Genomic DNA, 22,610 nt, shown 5'->3' on the forward strand with positions numbered 1-22,610 from the left:
CTTGGTAGGATGTGTCGGTCGTTTTCAAATCAATTGCTTCACTTCGTTTAATCCAAACACGTCGCTCAAAAACTGAATCTGTTTCTTAAAGGTATACTTCAATCTAATGTCATCAATACATAACTTAAAATCTCTAGGATTATCCAATAAAGATCATAACAGCATTATTTTTTAATACCATTCAATAAGATAAATACACCTAAATCAAAGTAACCCAGTGGTTTTAAAATTCCATTCTTGAGAGCAGACATAATAGATTACTACATAATCTAAACTGTCAACAGTAGTTGCTTACAATATCCAGGACATCCATTTTCTTTGTAAAGATACTCAATTACGGAAATTCTAAATTTTACAATCAACCTCTGTCCACCATTGTTTTATTATCTCACTTGTCAGACTATTCCTCAGATATAACCCAAATCAAATGGTAAAAGAATTAATCCCATTTTTAACAGTCTTCATAACAGAAGAATTCAAAATGGCAACTTCATAAAAAGTCTTCTGAGGATCATGATAGGCCATATATGAGAAACATATACATAAATTGGGTGTGTGTGTATACAAATATTTAAATATTCATGTACTTACTATACACTCACACCTACCTTTCTGCACATAGCAGAGTGCTTAATGCTTAATAATGGACACTTAGTGCTTATTGGCTTAAATTTACACTTCAAAAGCAAGTATCTGGAGATCTAAATGTCAAATGACAGAAATCCAATAAAGCCCAGTAACAGGTTCTATGAGATCTGAATTTGAATTTTCATTATTTTTCTTGCATGTTGCTAGAGAACGATAACCGAACCAATTGCAGGCATAGTTCTGAAAGGCTGTCTGGATGAGACAAAGACACACAGTTGATTAACCATGTGGCATTTTTCCTTCCTTTCTAGGAGCAAGAAAGAACTAGCACAAGAAAAAAAATACTAGTTCAAGTATGAAGTACTGAAATGGCTCTCAGCTCTCCTATAGTTATATGTGAAAATCTGTAAATGAATAGCTTACTATAATTTTTATTGGGGAAAATTCTGAATATATAAATAATATAATGAAATCCCATGTATCCACTAGCTAAGATTCAATAGATTCAACACCGGTTAATCTTGCTCCATTGCTATCTCCACCTAATACACACATTCCCAAATCTAGATTATTTTTAAGCAAATCTCAGATATAGTTTCATCCCTAAATATCTATGTCTCTCTAAAAAACAAAGTAACTTTTAAGAAACATAAAGCACTATACCATCACACTTAAAAATTTTTTTTTAGTATCACCAAATATCTGGTCATTGTTTTACTTCCCTGTCTACCTCAAAAATAATTTTTTTTACATTTAGTTTGTTTGAATTATAACCCAGATAAGATCCACATGTCACATTTGGTTGACATACTCCTAAAACTTTTTCATTCAATAGGTTTCCCCTCCTTCCCTTGTAATTTGTTAGAAAACGAGGTTGGTCTTTCTGGACTTAAGGGCATTTCAATTGTGTCTTTAACATATATTCCTGTCTCAGGCTTGATCAAATTTAGGTTGGTTTTGTAAAATATTTCACAAGTAGTACTGTGTGCTTAAATTGGGTGCTATAAAATCATTCTGTCTTCTAATGTTCAAAATGATCAATAGTTTCAAAAGCCTGATCCATTCATTATGAAATTCCCCATAAGCTTTTCAACCTCAAGGATTTAGCATTATCAATAATTGTTTACAAGTTACAAAATTTTACTCATTTTGTAGAAAAATTACTCCTCAGCAACTGATTGCTTTGTCCAAGATCTAGAATCAGCCTTATCTCCAGGGAGCATTTGTTCATTTTAATGGGAAATAGTATTTGGATATTATTTAGGGGTTTTTATATAAAGAGAATATATCCCACATTAAGAATTACAGAATTTTTCTTTGATTTTATGTGTCTTTTAAACTGGAAACCCTCATTTCTCATTACACTAACATAATTATTGACAAAATGATTACTGAGGAGTTTTGAGTTCTTTCCAGTTCTTTTTTTCCCTTGGGGATATCCTAGTACTTGAACAAATTACTGTGCTTTAAAGATAATTGAAACATTCAAGCCACCAACTCAATGAAGACAGCTCTTTTGTTTATTTTGCCTTGGATTTTTAGGGACTACTTTAAATTTTGATGTAATCTTCTCTTATAAAAACGTAGTACCTGGTTCCAAGGTGAAATGTACAAAATTCAAAGTTAATATTGAGAGAAGCCTAGGTTCCATCCCCGTCCCCTCCATCCTTTCCCCCCCACCTCCCACTGCCACCACAGGTAGCTGTTTTTAAGGTTCTGGGCTTTTTTTTTTTTAAATATAAGTAAAGTTACACATGAACATGTTTATATTCCTTCTTTCTTAAATGGAGTGTTATATACCTCCCTGTTTTTCAGGTGTTTTTCACCTTGTTTTAAAAAGGCCATTCCATAACTTCACAGAAATATTCCTCTTTACTTTTTACAGCTACATACTACTCAATGATATAAATTTACCGTAGTTAAATCTATTTTTAAATACGGCACATGTGATATTTAGAAGATAAATAGTTCATTAAATGCCTCTGACTTGTGAGGTAAGAGTGAGACCTAAAGGTACCAGAAACCAAGTCAATCAAGCTAATTGGTAAATGTAGAACTTGGTATACAGTGCATATATATATATACATTTGGAGGCTGGGGCTGAAACATTTCTAAATATTTATTGTACATTTTTTTCCAATCATACCTATACAAACACTTGAGATGCCTACCCAGCCAGTGATTTCCCTGAAACCTGCTTCCCATTTAAAATGGCCAGCACCACTTGAACTGAGGACAGGGCAGTGAGTGAGTACTCACTGGCGAGAACAAGAGGCTGTCACTCAATTATTCTGGCTGATGAGTATTGTGGTATTTTTCAGCATGATCAACAAGGTGTGCCGATACACAGAACTAGACATTAAGGAAAATAATAGTAATAACTATTTGAACTCTTGAACTGGCACTGAGTGAAGCACTTTGAACTATTCACTTGATCTTCAATAATCTGTGAGGTAGGTACTATTATTACTCCTGTATTAAATAATAGGATTTTAAGGCACAGAAAGGTTAAGTAATTCATGTAGAGTCATACAGCTAGGAAATAACAAGGCTGGAATTTAACCTCAGGTCTCGGCTCCAGAGTCCATAATCCTAATTACTATGCTACCCATTAGGACCAGAAGAAATAATGTTCAGATATCAATAATAAACGGAGATGATGAAAGTTTTCATTCTGAAACAGCATCCAAAATATAAAAGAAGACAAAGAACAAGATATAAATATGGTAACATGGTTTTATTTGTTTTTTTTAAGTTTATATGCTTAACATTTTACTTGGAAATCTTAACTAGAAGTAGGGGAAAAAAATGTAAAGAATACCAGCATGAATATGTAACATATATTTTAATTATAGATACGTTAAAGGTTTTTTAATGTAATACTTCCATAATATGGTATCTCATTTATGCTAAAAATTAATACAAGGAAGTGATACCAGAGAACAGATCCTGTATTCTGTGATAAATGGGGTATCCCTATGGGAGCCAGAGAAGGAGTCCTAGACGGTGGAGAGAGAAAAATGACAAGCAATCTAAACTAGCATGTCAACCAGCTACAGGTTTTTAAAAATGCCATTAAAATGAATCTGAGAATGCCTTTACCCACAGTTACCACTTTAATGAACACAGGGAATTCAGTGAGATTGTAAAGGCAGGAATGTAATTTTATTGTAGAGTTTTAGCCATGACTCTTATCTAACTTTACTGTATGCAGAAGAATAAAGTCTTTTGTCACCATTTGTAACTTAATCAGCATCAAACAATGAACAGAAGCCAGAAACTCTATAAATGCAGCAAAACAGACAGGCCCTTAAGTAAGTCTCAAAGCCTTAAACATCAGAAAATTCATGCTGGGAAAGAACCATACAAATTTAAAGATTATGAAAAACCCTTTAACAGAATTTAAGTTTTAGTAACCACCAGAGAATTCAAAATGGAGAGAAACTCCCCAAGTGGAATAATTGCAACACCTTTAGGTTATCACTCACCTACTAGTAAAACAATGGAGAAAAACCCTTTAGATATAATCAAAATGAAGTGCTTTTAAGTTGTAGCTCATTCCTTAATTCAGTATCACGCCTTCCAAAAGGGAAATTTTATAAATGTATTGAATGTGCAAGGCATTTTAACCAAAGGGGTGGAATTTGAAGACACAATCGCTAACAGAGGTGGTGTTTAGGGATGCCATTCCAAACCCCCTCAATAAAATAACACTCTTCTCCAGAGTTGCACTAGCCCGACCCTACTTTATTCTTCAGAGCACTTTCCACTTAACACACTGTACATTTAATTCTTAAAATGGGTTAACTTCCTCCACTAGAATACAAACACTGAAAGAAGGTGTTTTACAAAGCTAGCTCCTCAGTGCCTAGGACAAAACTTGGCATGTAGTAGGTACATATAGTTGTTGATGAGTAAATTATACTACTTTCCTTATTTGGTATCTTGAAATTACTGTATTCTAAATGAAACAGAATTTACTTGGCAGGTTTTAAGACATACAAAAATGCATTAGTAATACACCAGAGTAAAAGTCATTATATTATAAATGTCATGGTCTACAAATCACTCTCCAATTGTGTGGGGGATGGAAAACTTGTACAAAAAGCACCCAATTGTACCCTCCTAACTATACCAACCAGTGAGAGACCCAAGTGGTTCACAAGGGTCATGAAGGCAAAATGAAAGTTCCCGGCTTCTAAAGGGAAAGTTCTCCTGTTTTCTCAGGTTCTAAATCTAAATAATACTTTATTCCTCTAAGGAGTAATTTCCTATTTGCCTTGTCAACCACTGGTGTAGAGGGCATGGCAGTTTGGAATCCAATAGCAGCAACCCTTTTGTGCAGAGTTCTGCAATTAAGAATCATGTCTCTTATTAACTAGAAAATATTATTAAGGATCTACCAGTCATTAAGCACTATGTATAAAGACAATTTTTAAAATACAGAGTTCACCAATCATAAGGAAAAAAACTATAAAGCAATGTGATCAGTGTGATAATATGGGAGGGGAAGCAAAGGAACACCTAACTGACGAGAAAGGGCTTGAAGAAAGCCTTACATTTGCAACTGAGACCTAAAGCACAAGTAGGTGTTCACTAGGCTACAAAATGGAGCAAGCATTCCAGGCAGAAGTCATGAGGTCTTCAAAGGGTAATGAGGGAAAAAACACACAGCACACTGGGGAAGGAACCAGAAGTACTTGTGACTGACTATGATGCTCCAAAAGCAGTAGGGTGGGGGTGGGTGGTCTAAAATTCTAAAAGCCATACTAAAATGATTTAAATCTTTATATCTAGAAAGCTCAAAGGTATTTTCATAGTAAAACTTGTTAAAAAGCTAAGTTAAGTAAAAATATTCTTAGCTGTGTAAGGATAAGGACACAGGGGCAGAGATAGGGAGTGTCTCCATGTTCCAAGAGGCTCTATCAGTAAGTTTATGTTCATCAAAAAGGAAGCTGGGTTTTAAATTGAGGAACACTGGACTAGAATATGATTACACAGGATGAATTACAGAGAGGAGGCAGGGAAAGTAGGCAGAAACTAGGTTATGGCTTTCTGTGTTGCCCTGCTCCGCAGAAAACAGAAAAAAGAGGAAACACGAACTGGAAAAGATTTTAGATGACGAGATTAGTTGTTTGGACATACTGAATTTGTAATTATTATGAGATGTCTAAGTGAAGATATGTAATAGGCAGTTAGATAGTAGATTTACAGGGCAGGAGAGAAGCTGAAATTCAAGTTTCAAGATTGGAAGTCAGTGTAACATTACAGGTGGTGGAAGAAGCCATGGCTATGAATAACGTCACGTGAATATCTATATAGCAAATTAAAAAAAGAAAAAGGAGAAAGGAAAGAAAATGTAGAGAAGAGGAGGGGCAAAAGACAAAAAAAAAAGAACTCTAGGGAAGACCAATAACTAAAAGGTAAGCAGAAAAAAGGAAGCCCTGGGGGAAATGAGGGAGATGACAAGAGAGACAAGGTAGAAATGAGGAAGATTTCAACAGCAAGCAGGCTACCTATTTTCCTCTAAAAAAGGGGAAAATGAGTAGGGCAGAGCTGGTATGTAGAAGTCAACCTCCTTACAGTCTCATTTTTCTGTAAGATGGGACCAAGATCCATATGCTAGGGGAAGCGACCAAGGGCCTGAGGAAAATGATGAGGGAAGCCAGAGGTTTGGATTAGCCACCGTGGGAAAGGAAGAGGGGTTGAGCTAATGACAAGAGCCTTATACTGAGGGCTTTCTAAAATTGAAGGCAAGAGACTGTGATTCCACTTTGAAGGGCTGTGCTTACTTCCCATGGAATCAGCATCCCAGAAAAGGTTGATGACAGGGTTGTTAAGAGCTTGCAGAATGATTAGGCTGACAGACAAGGGGAAGACTATGGAGGGTACTTCATGTGGTGTCCCATAAAGCTGAGGCTGGATAGAGAAGGAAGCACATGTCAAAGGGGCTGATAGTTTAGGAGAAAGGGGAGCAGATAAGAGGGGGAGGCTACAAAGAAGTTAAAGAAATAGTAGAATAGAAACAACAGAGAGAGGAAAATCAGTAAAAATAAGGAAGTGATGAGCTGGAGAGATGAAAACTGCCATCAGTTACTGAAATTTAAGATATCAGAAAGAGAAACTCAGAATGGCGATATTCCACGTGGCCATGGCAGTAAGTTTCTGGAATGTGATGAAGTCACTGGCACAGAAGTCAAGGATATCAGCAAGGTACAAGACAGATCATCCCAAGATGACAACAGGAATTGAGGTAGACAGAAAGACTGTAAGTAAGATGCCGTTAGGCTCTCTGGCCTTTATCACTCACCTCTACTATTAAAGACAGAACATATTAGAATTTAATACATATGAAAAGATGTACCCTAAAGACATATGAGCTAACGGTAGACTAACCTAACTTGATTTTATCTTCGTTGTGCATTTGATAAAACATGCATATTCTGTTAAACAAAATAGGGAAATCATTTAATTTTCCTAAATGCCTAATAGAAAAAAAATTATAAATGCTGTTAATAATACATGGTAAATTAAACAATTACTTTGTGGAATCTTTCATCAGTATCTTATTCTGAAAATGGAATCTGAATATGTTAAAATTTTGTATTTCGCCAATTTTATGTCCCCAACATATATCCACAGTAGTGAAGTGACTTAGTTTTAATCATTGAAGCACAGCAAACTTCAAGACAGGAGATCAAAAAATAACCTAAAGATAGTTAGAATGGTCAATTTTATGTTATGTATATTTTACCATAATAAAAAAATGTGATCTAAAATAATAGAAAAAATCATTGTAAACTAAGTTGGATTCCTTCTTAGTATTGGTTACAGGGTATCTATAGTTCAGGTTGAGTTAGAACAGCATAGATGCCACTTTAGAAATTAAAGAATCGTTCCTTAACAGGTTTAAGAATATATATTGAAGATGGTGATGGCATTTAAAAAAGGGTAACCATGCTGGATATCTTTATGTACTATAACATTCTTAAATTCAGTGTCACTATGTCTTCTTTTCTGGAACTTTCCCATTTCATGGGTCTCTCTGTTTTTCTGTTTGAAAAGGAATAGATGAACTTACTAGTTAGTATGATGCCGAAAGAAGTTTAAAATTTGCTTTGCATTTGTTGTATTCCATTCTTGTTCTTTCAGGGGTCCTTCGCACACAGATACATACTTTTTCAAAATTTTTTCTCCTACTTCTCGGAAATCCAAGGGTTCTTTGTATGTAGTGTAGCTTGCTCCAGAAGCACCAGTATCCACTTCATGATTTTCTGGCTGTTGATCTGCACAATGCTTCAAGCCCCAGTAACACATTTCTCCACTGTACATCATTGCCAGCAAATGAATGTCACTAAATATTCCTGGGGAAGCCATTTAGAATTTAGAAGTTTAAAAAGCAACTCTGGTCACTAAAACTCTAATACATTCCTTTTATGTCATCAAACTTTTTCTTTCTCATTTAGCACTTACACTTAGAAAGCCAAATTATCACTAATATAATCCTCATTTAATTAGCACTTCTATCTATATTTTACATATAAGAGAGGTCCATCAACCCTGGCCAAAAAAACAGAGTATGGTCAGGTAATTTTTTTAAAGAATGATTTAGGTCTATGTGTTCTTAATCTTTTCTGGAGTCTCTTTAGGACCTCTTTGAGAAGCTAACCTAATCAATGGAACCTCTCCCAGAACATACACCCCAAAATCTGCATACAATTTCAGAGTACCCAGAGATTTTTCTGAACCCCACCCATAAACACAACTTTTATTTTGGGGTCTACTCTAGGATCAATGATATAGTTCCAGTTAAGTATTCTATACCTCCTTTATCTCTAAAAGAGTCTACACAAATTATGCATAAATATGACCCTTAGAGGCCACATAATTCTACATAACCAAAGATGTCAAATTGTATCTAAGATGCTATATGTTTCCAGGAAAAAAGAAATGTAGACTGCAAGATCTTCATCAAAAATTAAAAACATTATTATGGAATAAGGTAATTTTATAAACATTTATGGCACACCAAGTATATTAATTTTATAGAAAGACAGACCTAGGATCAAAAAAATCTGGTTATAAATTACTGATTTTCTAACTTTGAGCCCCTTTTTGCTAATCTGAAAAATGAGAATTACATGTGCCCTACTTATTTCATGGAATTTTCTTAAGGAATACATAAATAAAAATGTTTAAGAGCTTTAGAAACCATAAAATGCTATTAAATATGACTATTCAACTTCTTAAAGCCACTAAAACACGATGAAATGATTTATTCTAATGTGTGATTAGGAAAGTTTACCCCAAATAAATGAGAATAATCTCAGTTGCTCACCTAATATGGCTTATCAAAAATGACCAGGAAGGTACTAGAGATATGAAAATAGAAAAAAAATTCAACTTTCATAACTGTCAAGTTTCTATTATCTTGAATCTATTGCAAGCTTTCTCAAGTTTCAGAATTTATCCTTATAGCTATCCTTTTCCCTTCACCTCAAACTCAGCTTCTAAATAGTTGCAAGAGAAGGAACAGGTTTAGCAAAAGAGCTGACTCAGTTTATTAAACTGTTATAACAGTAAAAATAATCATTTAAGAACAGAATCTGAGGCATTTGTGAAAACATGATAGTGACACTCTAATAATTATGCTTTCTATGTATAAAACTATCAATAAGCATAATCATTTCTAACTTTATTCCTTCATAGTTAAAAGATCATAAACGTCAAAGAAAAAGCTGGATATAGCATTAGATGTTATTCAGAATTGTATTTTGTATTAGATATGGCATTTTGTTGAATATCCTTCTTATTTCCGTGGTCCTATACTCTGTCTAGTTAATCCTAAACAGAATGGTGGAGTGGAGTAATGAGTTAGAAGCAAAAATGAGGGAAAGGTTGACATTTTAAGCAGGCTAGAGCTTTGAGAGGAGGAACTGGCATTTCCTACAAAGTGAAACCTCTTGGGAAGGGGAAGAAGTGTTTGCCAAAGGAGATCTGGGATCCAATTTATGCCCAACTCTAATTAAGCTTCATTCTTTATAGCAACAAGGAATGATTGCTGCACAAGGTACACAGGTATCCTATGGCAAGGTGGTACTAAGCAGAGAATGAATGGCTATACGCTAAAGAGTGGGTCTCAAACCTGAGATGCATTAGAATTATCTGGGTATGCTAAATGCTGACTGCTGGGCCTCCACCTCTGGAGTTTCAGATTCAGGTATGGTACTGAGTCTGAGAATCTTCATTTTTTTCTCTCTTTTTACTAGTTTTTAATTTTCTTTTTAAATTTTTTTCTAATTGATATACAGTATATTGGTTTCAGGTGTACAATGTAGTGATTCAACAATTATATACATTACAAAATGCTCACCATGTGTCACTACACATTTATTACAATGTCACTGACTATATTCCCTATGCTGTACTTCTCAATTCACGTGACTTACTTACTTTATAACTGGAAGTTTGTACCTCTTTATCCCCTTCACCTACATTGTCCAGCTTCCCACCACCCTCCACAACAGCAACCACCAGTTTGTCTTCTATATTTATGAGTCTATTTTCGGTTTGTTTGTTTTAGATTCCACACATAAAGGAAATCATATGGTATTTGTCTTTATGAATATGTATAACAAAGTCCTATAACCTAGGCTGATGGCTGTTGGTCCACAGACCATGCTAAACTAAGGTATTAAAATATCAAAGGAAGGGATGAACAATAAAAGTAGGCACTTTCTCCTTCTTTACTCCCAAAAGAAATCCACTACTCTACAGTACTTTCTGCTGCTACAAATTTTCCCTGATATTTTTTCTATTAATACTTAGGATGCTTTTTAGTAAAATACTTCACTCTGTGCTATGCATGTCAGTGCACTTGCTGAACACACATGTGATGGTGTGGGGTGCAAGGAGGGAGATGGAGAATAACCTAGGAGGTCTGAGTGAGGGCAGGAAGGTAACTTTCACAGAAGAAAAAAGGGGGCCAGACTGACATGCCCTAGGAGCAGTGATGCCTAAATATGGCTCCATCATAATATGGGAGCTTATTAAAAATAGATTCCTGGACTCCATATATTGAATCAGAACCTGTATGTGGTACACAGAAATCTGTATTTTTAACAAGCTACCTAAGCAATTAGTGATGTCAATTCAGAGCTGCTCCTTTAGGGGATCTGAAATCCAGGTTCTGGGCTAAGCAATGAGCCCAAAAGGCTACTGGGACGGGGAGGTCCTCAGTAGTATAAAAGGGCAGAAACCAAGGGTGTGCAATGTTCAACAGTACTTTTGATTTAACCCACTTGACTCAAGGGTTATTCTGACAAGGCTATTTTTATAAGCACCCACAGAAGAATGAGGCTCAGAAATGAGGTGAAGAAGTTTACTGAATACAGTACTTGGCAATTTTTAAAAGCCGAAAATTTAATGGCATACATATAATGGTAAAAGGACAAAACGATTATCTCAGCTTGAGAAAAATAAAAAAAAATGGTACTAAGGATACACTGTTTTGAATTTTATCTAAAATTAGGTCGATTTTCATTAAGATCTGGCCACAAAAATATTTTGATGATTGATATAGAACTTTTCTTTTGGCAGTATTAAAGATTCTTCAGAATTACGTTACATATTAGCTAATTAAAACCAAAAAAATTAGAACCTTTCCAGGGGGGTCTTAGGAGTAACTTAGCCTATGAAAAGTAGGCTTCCTGGTTTCTAACCTACATCTTAAGAGAGATGGGTAGGGAAGAACAAACTACTTTAGATAAGAGCAAGAAGTTAAAACCAAAAGAGGACTAAGTCCTGTGGCAAAATGGCTATGGAGCAGATGTTTTCTCTTTTTGGCAAGAAAAGACATCCTTTTTGATTCCCCTGTGGAGGAAGCAATGGAAGTTAGGGGCCAGTGCAATCAGAATTATGACCTAAGAGAAGACACCAGTATCACACACATGGTGAAGAAAAAATTCCAGGCCATGAAAGTATCTTACCTTATGACTACAAATGGGAGAAAAGGGAAATTGGTGACTCATACCACTTTCTTTGGTTCAAATAGGTTTTAGTGTCCATCCCTGCTTTTTCTTTTATATCAATCTATGTGGATGGGTGAGGAGATTTTTAAAAAGGCATTTTCACTGTAGCTAATCAGTTCACTAGTTATCTGGAATAAACACTTACCACACATAAATCAAAACACCCCATGTTGTCAAAACTTCATGTACACTGAAGGAGCAGTATGCATTCATAGTAAGTTTTTTTAGGACAAGCTATTTGCCTGAATTAACTAAAAGTAACAACTTTTGGACACCAGTAGTCGATCATATGTTAATGATACTTAAATCATGCTCTTTTCTTCAATGTTTTGAAATAGAAAGGAAAAGCCTATAGAAGCTAACAGAGAAAGAATAATTAAAACACTTAAAAAATTAAAATATAAAATTTTCCCTAGGTTTTCTAATTATTTGATTTTTTCCCATCAAAATTTAAGATGAAATATAAATGAAAGTTTAGATATATAATCTAAAGTCACTTATGAGCTATGTGACCTTGAACAGGTCATCTGGCTTATTATAACCTCAGTTCCTCCATTTGTAAAAAGAGATGGTAAAAATAAGTGGTTCTTCCCTCCGGCATCTCAGTCTAAAACCCAAATGATACTCTACATCCAGTTCCTAACATTTTTAAGTGCACAGACACTTATGACAGAAGGTAACTGTTACCACCTAAAATTAATTCTTCACTTCTTCCTAAGTAAAGACTCAATTTTATTTGGGATGGTAATGTATCAAGCACAGGGCTATACATCACATGTTTTCTTATAGCTGTAAAAAGCCACATGATTAAATTCTGGCCAGAATATAGGTGGAAGTGTTGTAAGAAATTTCCAACAAGGTTTCTCCAAAGAAGCAGACTTGGCTGAAAGAAACATCCTTTTGCCATTTCTGTAGACTGAAATGTAGGTGAGATGGAAGGAGCTCCAGAAGCATCTTGACATATTGAGAATGGATGCAATATCTTCAACAGGGATGCATGTTGCACAACTCTGGGGAGTATTGTATACATAGTAGTTCTACATAAAGTGCTTTCCTCTGAAGCTGCAGTATTCCATCTCCAAAGATGATGGAGGAAAAAGATAGGACCCTGATGATACCATGGAGCCACCACAACAAGCTCTGAACCTTTTTTTATGTGAAGCAGTAGTAAATTTTTACCTTGTTTAAAAGTTACTTCCAGTCTTTGTTACAAGTAGCCAAACCTAGTGCCAGACTGGGGCTATGTGGGGATGCAAACTAACTAAATACAACACGACACATAACTCTCCCTAAATTACTAAACAGAGATTAGCAGCATTTTCTGTATAACTGAGAAGATATTTGAATTTTTTTAAGAATCCTTTTATTATTTTTGTCTATAATATAATTTGAAATTTATTTAAATCAGAGTTAAATCTAATAAAACTTCTTAAACTTAAAAAGGTTTAAAACACTTAGAAAACTTTAAAAAGAAATCACATTACCTTCACTCAGTAACTTAGCTGTGTCTAGGTCTTGGAAAGAAACACCTTCATTTAACTGGATAGGACACCGATAGTTTAGCATCTGTAGCAAGTAACTGATTCCATCAATAAGGTACTAAATGAAAGTCAAAGCCAAAGAATTAAAACTATAGAAACTTCAAATGTTAACTATTCCCCCATTCTTTACTCAAGAGACAATTGGCTAACATATAGCTAAGTCTTATGGCTGTTACATTACAATGGTAGGACCCACCACCCCAAAACTTCTGTAGCATAACCCTCCAACTCCAATTAGTAAGAGTTTGGTGAGTGGGTAATATTAACTAAGAACACAATTCAGTAATATACTTGTCAAACATTATCAAAGGAAGAAAAGAGTAAAGATAATAAAGATGTGCTCAATAACAATTTATTAAAAATATATGTACTTATTATAGTTTATAAATATTATGATCAAACTTTTACATCTCACAGTGTGACCTCTCATTTCCAGGTCCACATAAACCATGTGTACAATCAACCCTAGTTAGAATCCTTAGTAATACAGTACTAAGACAGGGTCTTTGTAATTTATTTGGCCAGAAGAGTCAAGACAAATTAGAGGCCACAATTTTCCAGAAACAGGGAAATGTGGATTCTTTAGGAGTGATCTGCTGAGAGTGAGGACTTACTACCAAGTCTGTTTTTTTCTGGCCAAAAAATATACTTAGAAATTAATACAAACTGTCTGTCTTACATTTAAAAAAATAAAAATCCAGAATTTACATAGAGCATGTAGAACTTCCCAGTTTACAAAGGGCTTTCACATCTTTTTTTTTTTAAATCTTCACAGTAATTCCAATTTGTTTAAGATTACATAGCTAGTAAGTAAACACTTAGAATGACGTTTTGATTCCACTACTCTTAATATTTTACCAAAGCAGCTTATTGAAACCTACAAATGTCAACAATCTAAAATGTATAAGGAATGTCCTTTACCTTTTTAAGCAAACTAGATTTTCTTGTGAGCCACTCTCTCCTTTTGGTCAGAGAATGACAATACATGTAGAGTAGGGCTCCTCGTCTCCAAGAGAGACATTCCATGAGTTCATCCCCAAGCAAATCACAGTGCTGAAATACAACAAACATACAGCTAAAAAATAAACTTTACATCTGTAAAAATCAAAATTAAATTACAAGATACTGAGTAATTAAGAACACACTCATTTCACAAAATTTGCCCCTCATTTAACTACTTACACAGGAATCAGTAAGAAATACAGAAATCTATTCCTACATGAAAATTAATATAACTACTCCAATTTACAAATTTTAGAAAATAATTCTGTAATAAACACTATTATATTTGTAATGTAAATATTCCATATTCATATTAAAAAGACAGCTTTCAGAAATATGTTACTTGAAACAGTATCATACCTATTCCTACTATTGCTAGAATAATGAAAAGATATACACAAAAACAATTTTAATAAATCAAGCATTTACTGTGTTTTGTCATTTAAAACTTGGGATTGTTTCCATAGTTAGCACCCCCAGAAAAAAAGAACAAAAAAGTTATCCAGATAGAGAAAGACAGCAGGAAGTTAAAGATGAGAAATTATTTGCTTGAAAGAGCAGCCAGGGCTAGAGACTTGGGAAAAATCTTGGGATCATCTAAACAAGGGATGGCAGTAAAAAAAATGCATACAGGTTGTCAGGCAAGACAGAATGGAGACTATCAGATGATTAAGAAAATATCCTTGTTATAAGTCACTCTCTCCTTGTAGCCATAGGGAGTGCCTATGTTCCTAGAATGGGAGAGAGAGGAGATAATCAGGAAAGATCAAGAGCAAGGCCTCTCAGAGATAATGAAGAGAAGTATAATGGTCTGAGAAGTTTGGGAGAATCAATGGTAAGAAAAGTAGCAAATATCCAGAAGGATAAGGACTATTAAAAAAAAGAGATGTAGTAATTAGATTACTAGGGACCTTTAAGAAATCAGAGCATATGCAAGAGTAAAGGAAGCAAAACTAACAAATATCTGTGTTTAGAAAATGTTTAGCCACTGTAATTATAATATCATGCCATCATGCAAATTTTCTGAAACATATTTACTAAAATATGATACTTTAGTTGTGATGTTAGTCTGAAATGTTAAAATCTCATATATCCTTCAATTTTAATTTAAAACAAAGATACACTTGAGAAGAGCAGTATAGCAAGAATTAGCAATATTACACCATAATTCAAAGGAGTGCAAAACTTACTTTGGGATGCATATTATTTTCTTTAACTACAATTTCTGGTTCTGAAAGAAAACTGATCAGTTCTTTCACTTTCTGTGAAGAGTCTTCAGGAAAATCTTCATCTACTAGCTTATTCTCCTCAAAATACGTCATGTCCAAAATAGCCTGAAAAGAGAAAAAAAAAGTATAAATGATTTAAACTTGAATGAATACTCTTACAGTTTAACTTTACGTGTATAGATGCTTCATTAGACATTTAAATCTTCTAGCATAGTATTTAAACTTGAAAAGTAGTCAAAATGTCCAGCTGTATACATAATGGACTTTACAGAAAACTTCATAGGTATTTTATTGAATTACTCAATTAATAATCTTGTTTCACTCTGAAAATGGAGATCTTTTTAATTGAGATAAGCTAATCACACCGATATTAATTATGAGGAAAAGTATAATTATTATACTTGACTATTTACACATACATACTTCCTGAACATTTTCTAACGCCTGCTATATCAAGTTAAGGTCACTACCTCTAGTTTTGTATATTGAATCGTCAAAGGATTTATCTGTTTTCCCAAATGCAGAGACAGTATTTGGGGACTTATATCCTGCCACCCAATAAAGACAGCATACCACTAACATTATGCAATTCAAATGGTAAGTCCCCAAGATGCTGTATTCAAGCACCTTAAAACTACCCAGTCCTTCTTTCTCTTTTTAATCTACTGGACTACGAAGTATTAGTTCTACCATTCATCACCTAACCAACCAAGGATAAGCTAATTTTATCCTTGGAGCCTCGGTTTCTTCATTGGTAAAATGAAGACACTGAGCTAAATGCTTTTTAAAGTTTCTTGCTTTGAGGGTAACATGGATTAATGTATGTAAAGCACTTAGAGCATTACCTAGCACACAATACCACTTACATGGCAAGTGTTCTCATATGGAAGACCTAAGTCAGGATGGGTGACATCTTCATTCTATGGAAAATGACCTGTTGATTCAGGTCTGGAGAATTTAAATCTATATTTTTAGGTCTTTTGCCTTCTCCTCAGAAATAAGTTAAAATGTTTAGAACTCTCCCATGTGAAAGAAATGAAACAAGCCTTCTGAATGCTAAGAAAGCCAGACAGTTCTTCCAAATTACAACAGCTCTTTGGGGTTTGTGAGTAGTTGTTATAGGCTCATTGAACCATGATGTCTGAAGGCAGAAATCATCTTTATATACCTCCTGGAAAGCAGAGTGCCAGCACCTAAGTGCTATAAATGTGCACTTTGGAAACTTAATTTACTTTCTATAACCACTTTATCTTTATTATCCCTTAGTAATCAAAGCAGGACATATGAAGCACTCTATCAACTATAAAATGTTATATCAAAGTTAGTTACTATAATGAAATTATGTTTTTTAATATCAACTTGTCTCAGCTGTATTTGAGAAAACCAAGAAAACATGTCTTGGACAGATCCTGAATTTGAGAGAAAAATAAATGCAAAAAGGGGGAACAGAAAAATCTTCTGGACCTGCCTGACCATAGCAGTGGGTATTATGTTAAGAATCCTAAGGAAAGATGAATTTCAGAGGAAAAAATCAGGGCCCTTAAAGAGACACCATTCCCTATTAATAACCTTTAAGAGCTTGGAAATTGCATGCTTTCATGTTTTGCTTAATTATCTATAAAAGGAAGTACTTCTGTTATCTGCATAGAATTTTTTCTTATCAACATATCTAACAAATATTACTGTGCATACTGTCTAAAAGTTTCACATCTATAGGCTTTATACATATAATTTTGAACAAAATTAAACACTTTAAAACAAAGAATGAATTGATTTTATTCACCTAAACTTTGCCGTCAGCTGTCTTAAATAAGCAATGTGCACCCAAAACATTTCAAAAACCACATCTGTTTCAGTACCTGTGTGTAAAGTTCTAGAAGATCTGACGGATTTGAACATTCTTTGTCATCTCCACACAGAAGTTTCAATTTTTCTAGAGCTGCGGAGGCCCGAATTAAAAAGTGATCTGCAAGAGAGAAAACACAGTTTCAGAGTGTTATTTAAACACAAAGTTATACATACTGAAATGATGAAATGAAATTAAGGTAATAGAATCTTTCTTAAAACATGAAATATATTTTAATGCCTAATTCTTAAGTTTACCATGGAAATTTATTCTGGGGAGTTACACTGAAAACTTCCTAGGCTCAGGTGCCACTTCTTAAAATGCAATCTCTATTTTTATTGTGCTGCTTTTATGATGTCAATTCACTCAGAATGTTTAATAAATTTAAATTTTTTATTGGGATAGTACAAATAATACACATAAATTTATACAAAGGGCTTCCACGAAACTACAAGTTCATAAATGTATTTTCCAAAAGAATATGATTAAATCAAATGGCTCATAAAATGTAAGCTCTAGCAATTACAACTTTCTCATAAATTTATGTAAATATGTAAAAAAATTTACAATTAAAATTACCTAATCACCTGTATATTTTATTCCTTTAAAAACCAAGAAATGGAACAAATTAGGATCCTTCAAAACCTGGAAATAATTCAACTAAATACTTCTGATATGCCCTCTAAAAACTACTCACCCTCCCACCCCTCATATTACCTAATTTCTTCCCTTTCCCTAATGTTATATTCTCTTTGCTCCTATGGTTTCACTTTCTCTATGGATTTTTCCTCCCTGTCCTACAAAGTGTTCATACCAAGGTGCTATCACCCCTCTGCATCACTTCATGTAGTCAAATTTAGATTTGTCCACCATCAAGACACTAAGTCCCTGAGTTTGTCCCCTTTGCTTCCCTCTTAAATATATACCCTTTCCTCCTCACTGACCAATGGATGAAAAATTGGTGCGGGCTTGTCTAATCCAGCCTCAGCACTTACAATGACAATGGGTCAGATAGATGAGCTGCTCAGTGTTGAAGTGAAAGACCACCAGCTTAAATTATGTCTGTGGCAATTGTATGAAGACCTTACTCTCTCAGGCGAGGACTAACCTGTAACTAAGCCAGGTACTGATTGCTTTAAGGTCCACTATTCACCTGAATTAAAAGCTACTTCGTTTGCACTGTCCTCCCATCTCTCCTTAGCCCAGAAGTATCATCCACACAACCCAAAAAAAGATTCTGTAGTGAAATGAAATTGTGTGGAACACAACACTCCTTATATACTTCTTTAGAGACTTAATTGATAATTATATTAATTTGTAGGATTATTTTAAATTTAAAAACTTGGACTGAATTCACTAAATCATTGCTGAAGGAATATCTCATGTGAACTCATGATGTAACTATGGGGCAGGGGTGATGGCTCACATTTTAGAAAATTTTTATAGAATGCAGTGTTCTTACTGTAACCATTCAAAGTAATGACTGGCAAGGTAAACACAAAAGTGATTCTATAGAATCCATGGAAAAAAATCCCTCTCATTGCATACTTCCATATAGTAAACATATTGTGCTTGTACAATGAGAAATAAATGAAAAAAAATTGACCAGAAATAAAAAGGAGGGCATTCTTAGATGGAATAATGTCTGGATGTATCTGATCTAATTTGAAGAAGACAACAGGAACTATCAATCCCTAAAACCTAATATAAATATACAGTTGTTACATTAAAGGACACATTTTGAATATATATTATTTTTGTTGTGTGGGAAAAGAATGCCAGGTTCAATTCAAATACATTCGAGATGTTTTAATTTACATCATAAAACTAGAAAATCTTGGTATTAATGTTAAAGCTCATGTGTACCACTACCATTATAACATTAGTAAATTTTCAGAACTTTACAAAGCCTCCAAACATGAATATATACCACTTTATTTTTATTTCCAGCCCTTATTCTAGACTGAATTAAAAAAAAAACTCTTTCATGGGAAAATGAGAAAGGCTTTTGAGTTCAGTGATAAATGAGGAAAAACATACTTCAATTTATTTAGATTAGTTCAAATGGTGCTGAATGGGATGGAGATCATTTAGACTGGTTCAAACAGTGCTGAGTGGGGTGCTGTATGGCTTATTTAGAGGTAACTCAGGTACACTGCTGCTCCTGTGCATGAACTAACTACTCGTGTGAATCTTGGGATTCACTTACCACAGACCAAAAAAGTAGGCTTCAGGGTGGTGTATGGGTTTTGATGAACATAATCCTAATAAAATACAATCCAGTAAATGATCTTCACCTAAAATAGTTATTTCACATGGAACCTATTCAGTAAATTCACCAACTGTTCAATCACCTAGGAAAATGTTCCACTCTTACTACCTAGTCCGATGACAATGGATCAGTCCACAAGAATTTAAAAACCTATCTCTAGTAAAGGTTCAAAACTCAAAATGAAATAATGTAGAACCTCTAGCAGCTGAGAAGTAACAAAAGAGAAGTAGAGTTAAAATCAAGTCAAGGTAATTCTCTAAGCCAGTTTTTCCTAAGAAAACGGCTTAGACATTTCCAAAAGTGTTCTAATACTGACAGAGCCCTCGTGAGAACTGACGTGATGTATGTAAAAGAATCGTCTACATTATACCAATGTAAATAAAGCTCTTCTGTAGACACTGTTCACGGTTGAGATTATAATCCAAAACACAAGACATAAATTTACAATGCAGCAATGAAAAGTGGAACTGTTACATACGCCTGGCTATCTTACCGCACGCAAAACCACCATTCTTTGAGTATTATCATCCAGCTTTAACTACTCATTTAAACTTGTGTGTACTTCTGTGCAGATTTTGCCCTTCTCCCAATCGCTACCGAGACAGTTGAAGGCAAGCAGCACTGATTTTACTGAGATGTAAGAGGTTTCCATGGGTTATGAAAACTACGGTTTGAACGCAAACGCCTTGGTTTATGGCAATGTGAGTTTTGGAGGTGGACATTTGACGGGGCAGCGGGGGTCAGAAGCTCAACACCTTCTGTAGCTCTGGCCTGGGATCCGCTCGGACCGTAGGCCGCAGCTTTCAGTACTTACGGCTGGCGAGCGCCAGCTCTGAACCACCGTCCGTCCGCCCGCCTCCCTCTCTTCCGCTCCCTCACCATCTTCGCCGGCAGCTTCGCTAAGTTGCTGTATGTGAGCCTGAGCCAGGTCACCGAGCTCCTCCACTCGCCTCACCACATTGGAGCCTGCGGCCGCCATGGCCACAACTGGCGGGCGCGCCCCAGCCACGTGACTGCGCGGGCCCTGGGTCACCTGATCCCCGGCTCGGGCGGAGTCTGAGGGCGGAGCTCGGCTGGTTGGTGGGAGGGGATCTCAGCCCCTTAAGAAGGCTGGCGCTGGCTTGGAAATGTTGTTCCGGGTTACTTTCTTCCTCTACTTCCCATAATCCCTAGCAGCAAGATGTCGTTAGGGGCGGGTGTGACTTTGTGACACGCCTCTCTCCCAATGGGAAGGCAGCTTTCTCCGCAGGGCGTAGGGCAGATAGCGTGGCCGCTGCTAGCTGGCTGGCGCTCCGCGGCCAGGACTAAGCTTTCCCATGTATAGTACGCTTTCCAGTTGTAATCAGAGCCGGCAGGAATGTCCGGCAATAGAACTGTCCGGTTTGGGCCTGGTAGCGAGGTTACCTAAAATAAAAGGATTATAATCTGATCAGAAATGTAAAATCTGACGGCCCCCTTGTAGCACATCCAAGTCTCAGAGGTTATTGTGCGTCTGGGTGAGGAGCTCCAAACACTAGGAGTTCCTAGTCTACATGGTTGAATGTCACTTTTCTAAATCTTAATAATAGCAGCTGGGTTTGTTTTGTTTCTGATATGCATTGGTTAGCCCACATTTAATTTTACTTGAACCGTCTCGTGTCCAATAGTACCACGATTTTGCAAATACAAAAATTTTGTTGCCGTCTCTTAAAGCGCACACTGTTGTGCAGTTCATTCTCTCAACTACGAGTTTCAAAGCACTTAGTCAACGAATCTAATTTACATTTTACATTCCCTATTTTCCTCCCTCTATTTCAAACAAATCTTTGACTCAGTTTTTCCGTTTTTTGATTTGACACAGTACATCTTGAATCATCTCCATCTTATTTTACTTCTTATGGAAAGTAGTCTTTTATTTAATAGGAAATACCAAAAGTAGGGAAACAGTGTGTTGTGATTTATAAGCGATTGACCACAATGGGTTTCTAACTGACCTTTGTAACACCAGTTTCTTTCTCCTCAATCCACCCTAAACATAGGGACAACAATCATGTATTCTTCAGTGCCTCCCACAGTGCCTGGCACATGATAAGTGCTCAGAAAATGTTAATTAATTGAACAAAAACTTCACATTATCTTGTCAGTATATTACTCTCTAATCAGGAAGCTGAAAGACAGGAAAGTTGCATTATATGATCAATGTGGGCAAAGAATTGAAACTTTAGTATTTAACACCTCAAAACACCAAACCTCACTAAGTGTATATTTTGAATAAAATTTACAATTCCAACGAGTCATTAAACAACTGGACTTTCAGCGGTAAACATACTTAATGCTGCAAATTATTCCCAATTGGTACTCAAGTGCACGCATGTCTTCAGAGATCCCTTTGGAAGGGATGAGAGCATATAGTACAGCCTTAATTTCCAGATGAAGAAATTGGACAGTATTCAATTATTAACAACTCCAAACCCTAGAATACATTATGCTGTGATTTGTCCACGATCATATCAAAGTAAGCGCCTGTAGAAGACTGTCTCACCATAGATATTAACAGGTAAAAGCCAACCCTCACCACTGCACACTGAAGAAAGTTCTTAAAGAGACAGAAACCCTGTCCTAGAGAATAGGAAATATGAGGAATTTTCTCCAGTTTTATAGATGGTTATTTTTACTTTAGGAAACCTACATGAATAGGTCCAACAGGAGAGAGAAACCACACAGTAATCTGAACAGGGAAAATTCAATGTAAAGAATTGTTGTGGGTTGAGTTAATTTTCCTCAGTTCTTGTCCCCACCACAACAAAGAATTGAAGGGCAGAGACACAGTAGTGAAGCAGAATGAAAAGTTTTATTTGAATACACTCCAAGGGAGGAGTGGACTAGAGTCAAGGTAGACAAAGGCAGATTTACTTGAATAAAGCAGAGAGGAAGGGGAAGCTCATAGAACGCCTGCTCAGCACTGGGCAAATTCCTTGCCAATTCTTAAAGCCAGGGTCACCTAGTGTCCAGTGTCCGCTTGAATCTACATGGCGTGGGGACTAAGTTCATACCACTCCAGGATATGGGGGAGCCACAGAGCACTGGATGGAGTGAGATTACGTTCTGAGAACTTCCCAAAAG

The 22,610-nt window shown here is 35.6% G+C and overlaps 1 protein-coding gene across 1 annotated transcript; it reads right to left on the reverse strand.

Annotated features, from left to right (window-relative positions):
• Positions 1-3,310: 3,310 nt before the first annotated feature.
• RIMOC1 (RAB7A interacting MON1-CCZ1 complex subunit 1) lies at positions 3,311-21,598 on the reverse strand. Its single transcript, XM_036910884.2, has 7 exons — positions 21,482-21,598; positions 20,388-20,912; positions 17,250-17,356; positions 15,352-15,495; positions 14,081-14,212; positions 13,103-13,217; positions 3,311-7,952 (listed from the first exon to the last, which is right to left on the reverse strand). The coding sequence occupies exons 2-7, from the start codon at positions 20,485-20,487 to the stop codon at positions 7,669-7,671; spliced, it is 882 nt and encodes a 293-aa protein (XP_036766779.1). The 5' UTR covers positions 20,488-20,912; positions 21,482-21,598; the 3' UTR covers positions 3,311-7,668.
• Positions 21,599-22,610: the final 1,012 nt, after the last annotated feature.

Source organism: Manis pentadactyla, chromosome 2 (assembly GCF_030020395.1).
Source record: "Manis pentadactyla isolate mManPen7 chromosome 2, mManPen7.hap1, whole genome shotgun sequence".
In the NCBI taxonomy this organism is placed as follows: domain Eukaryota; kingdom Metazoa; phylum Chordata; class Mammalia; order Pholidota; family Manidae; genus Manis; species Manis pentadactyla.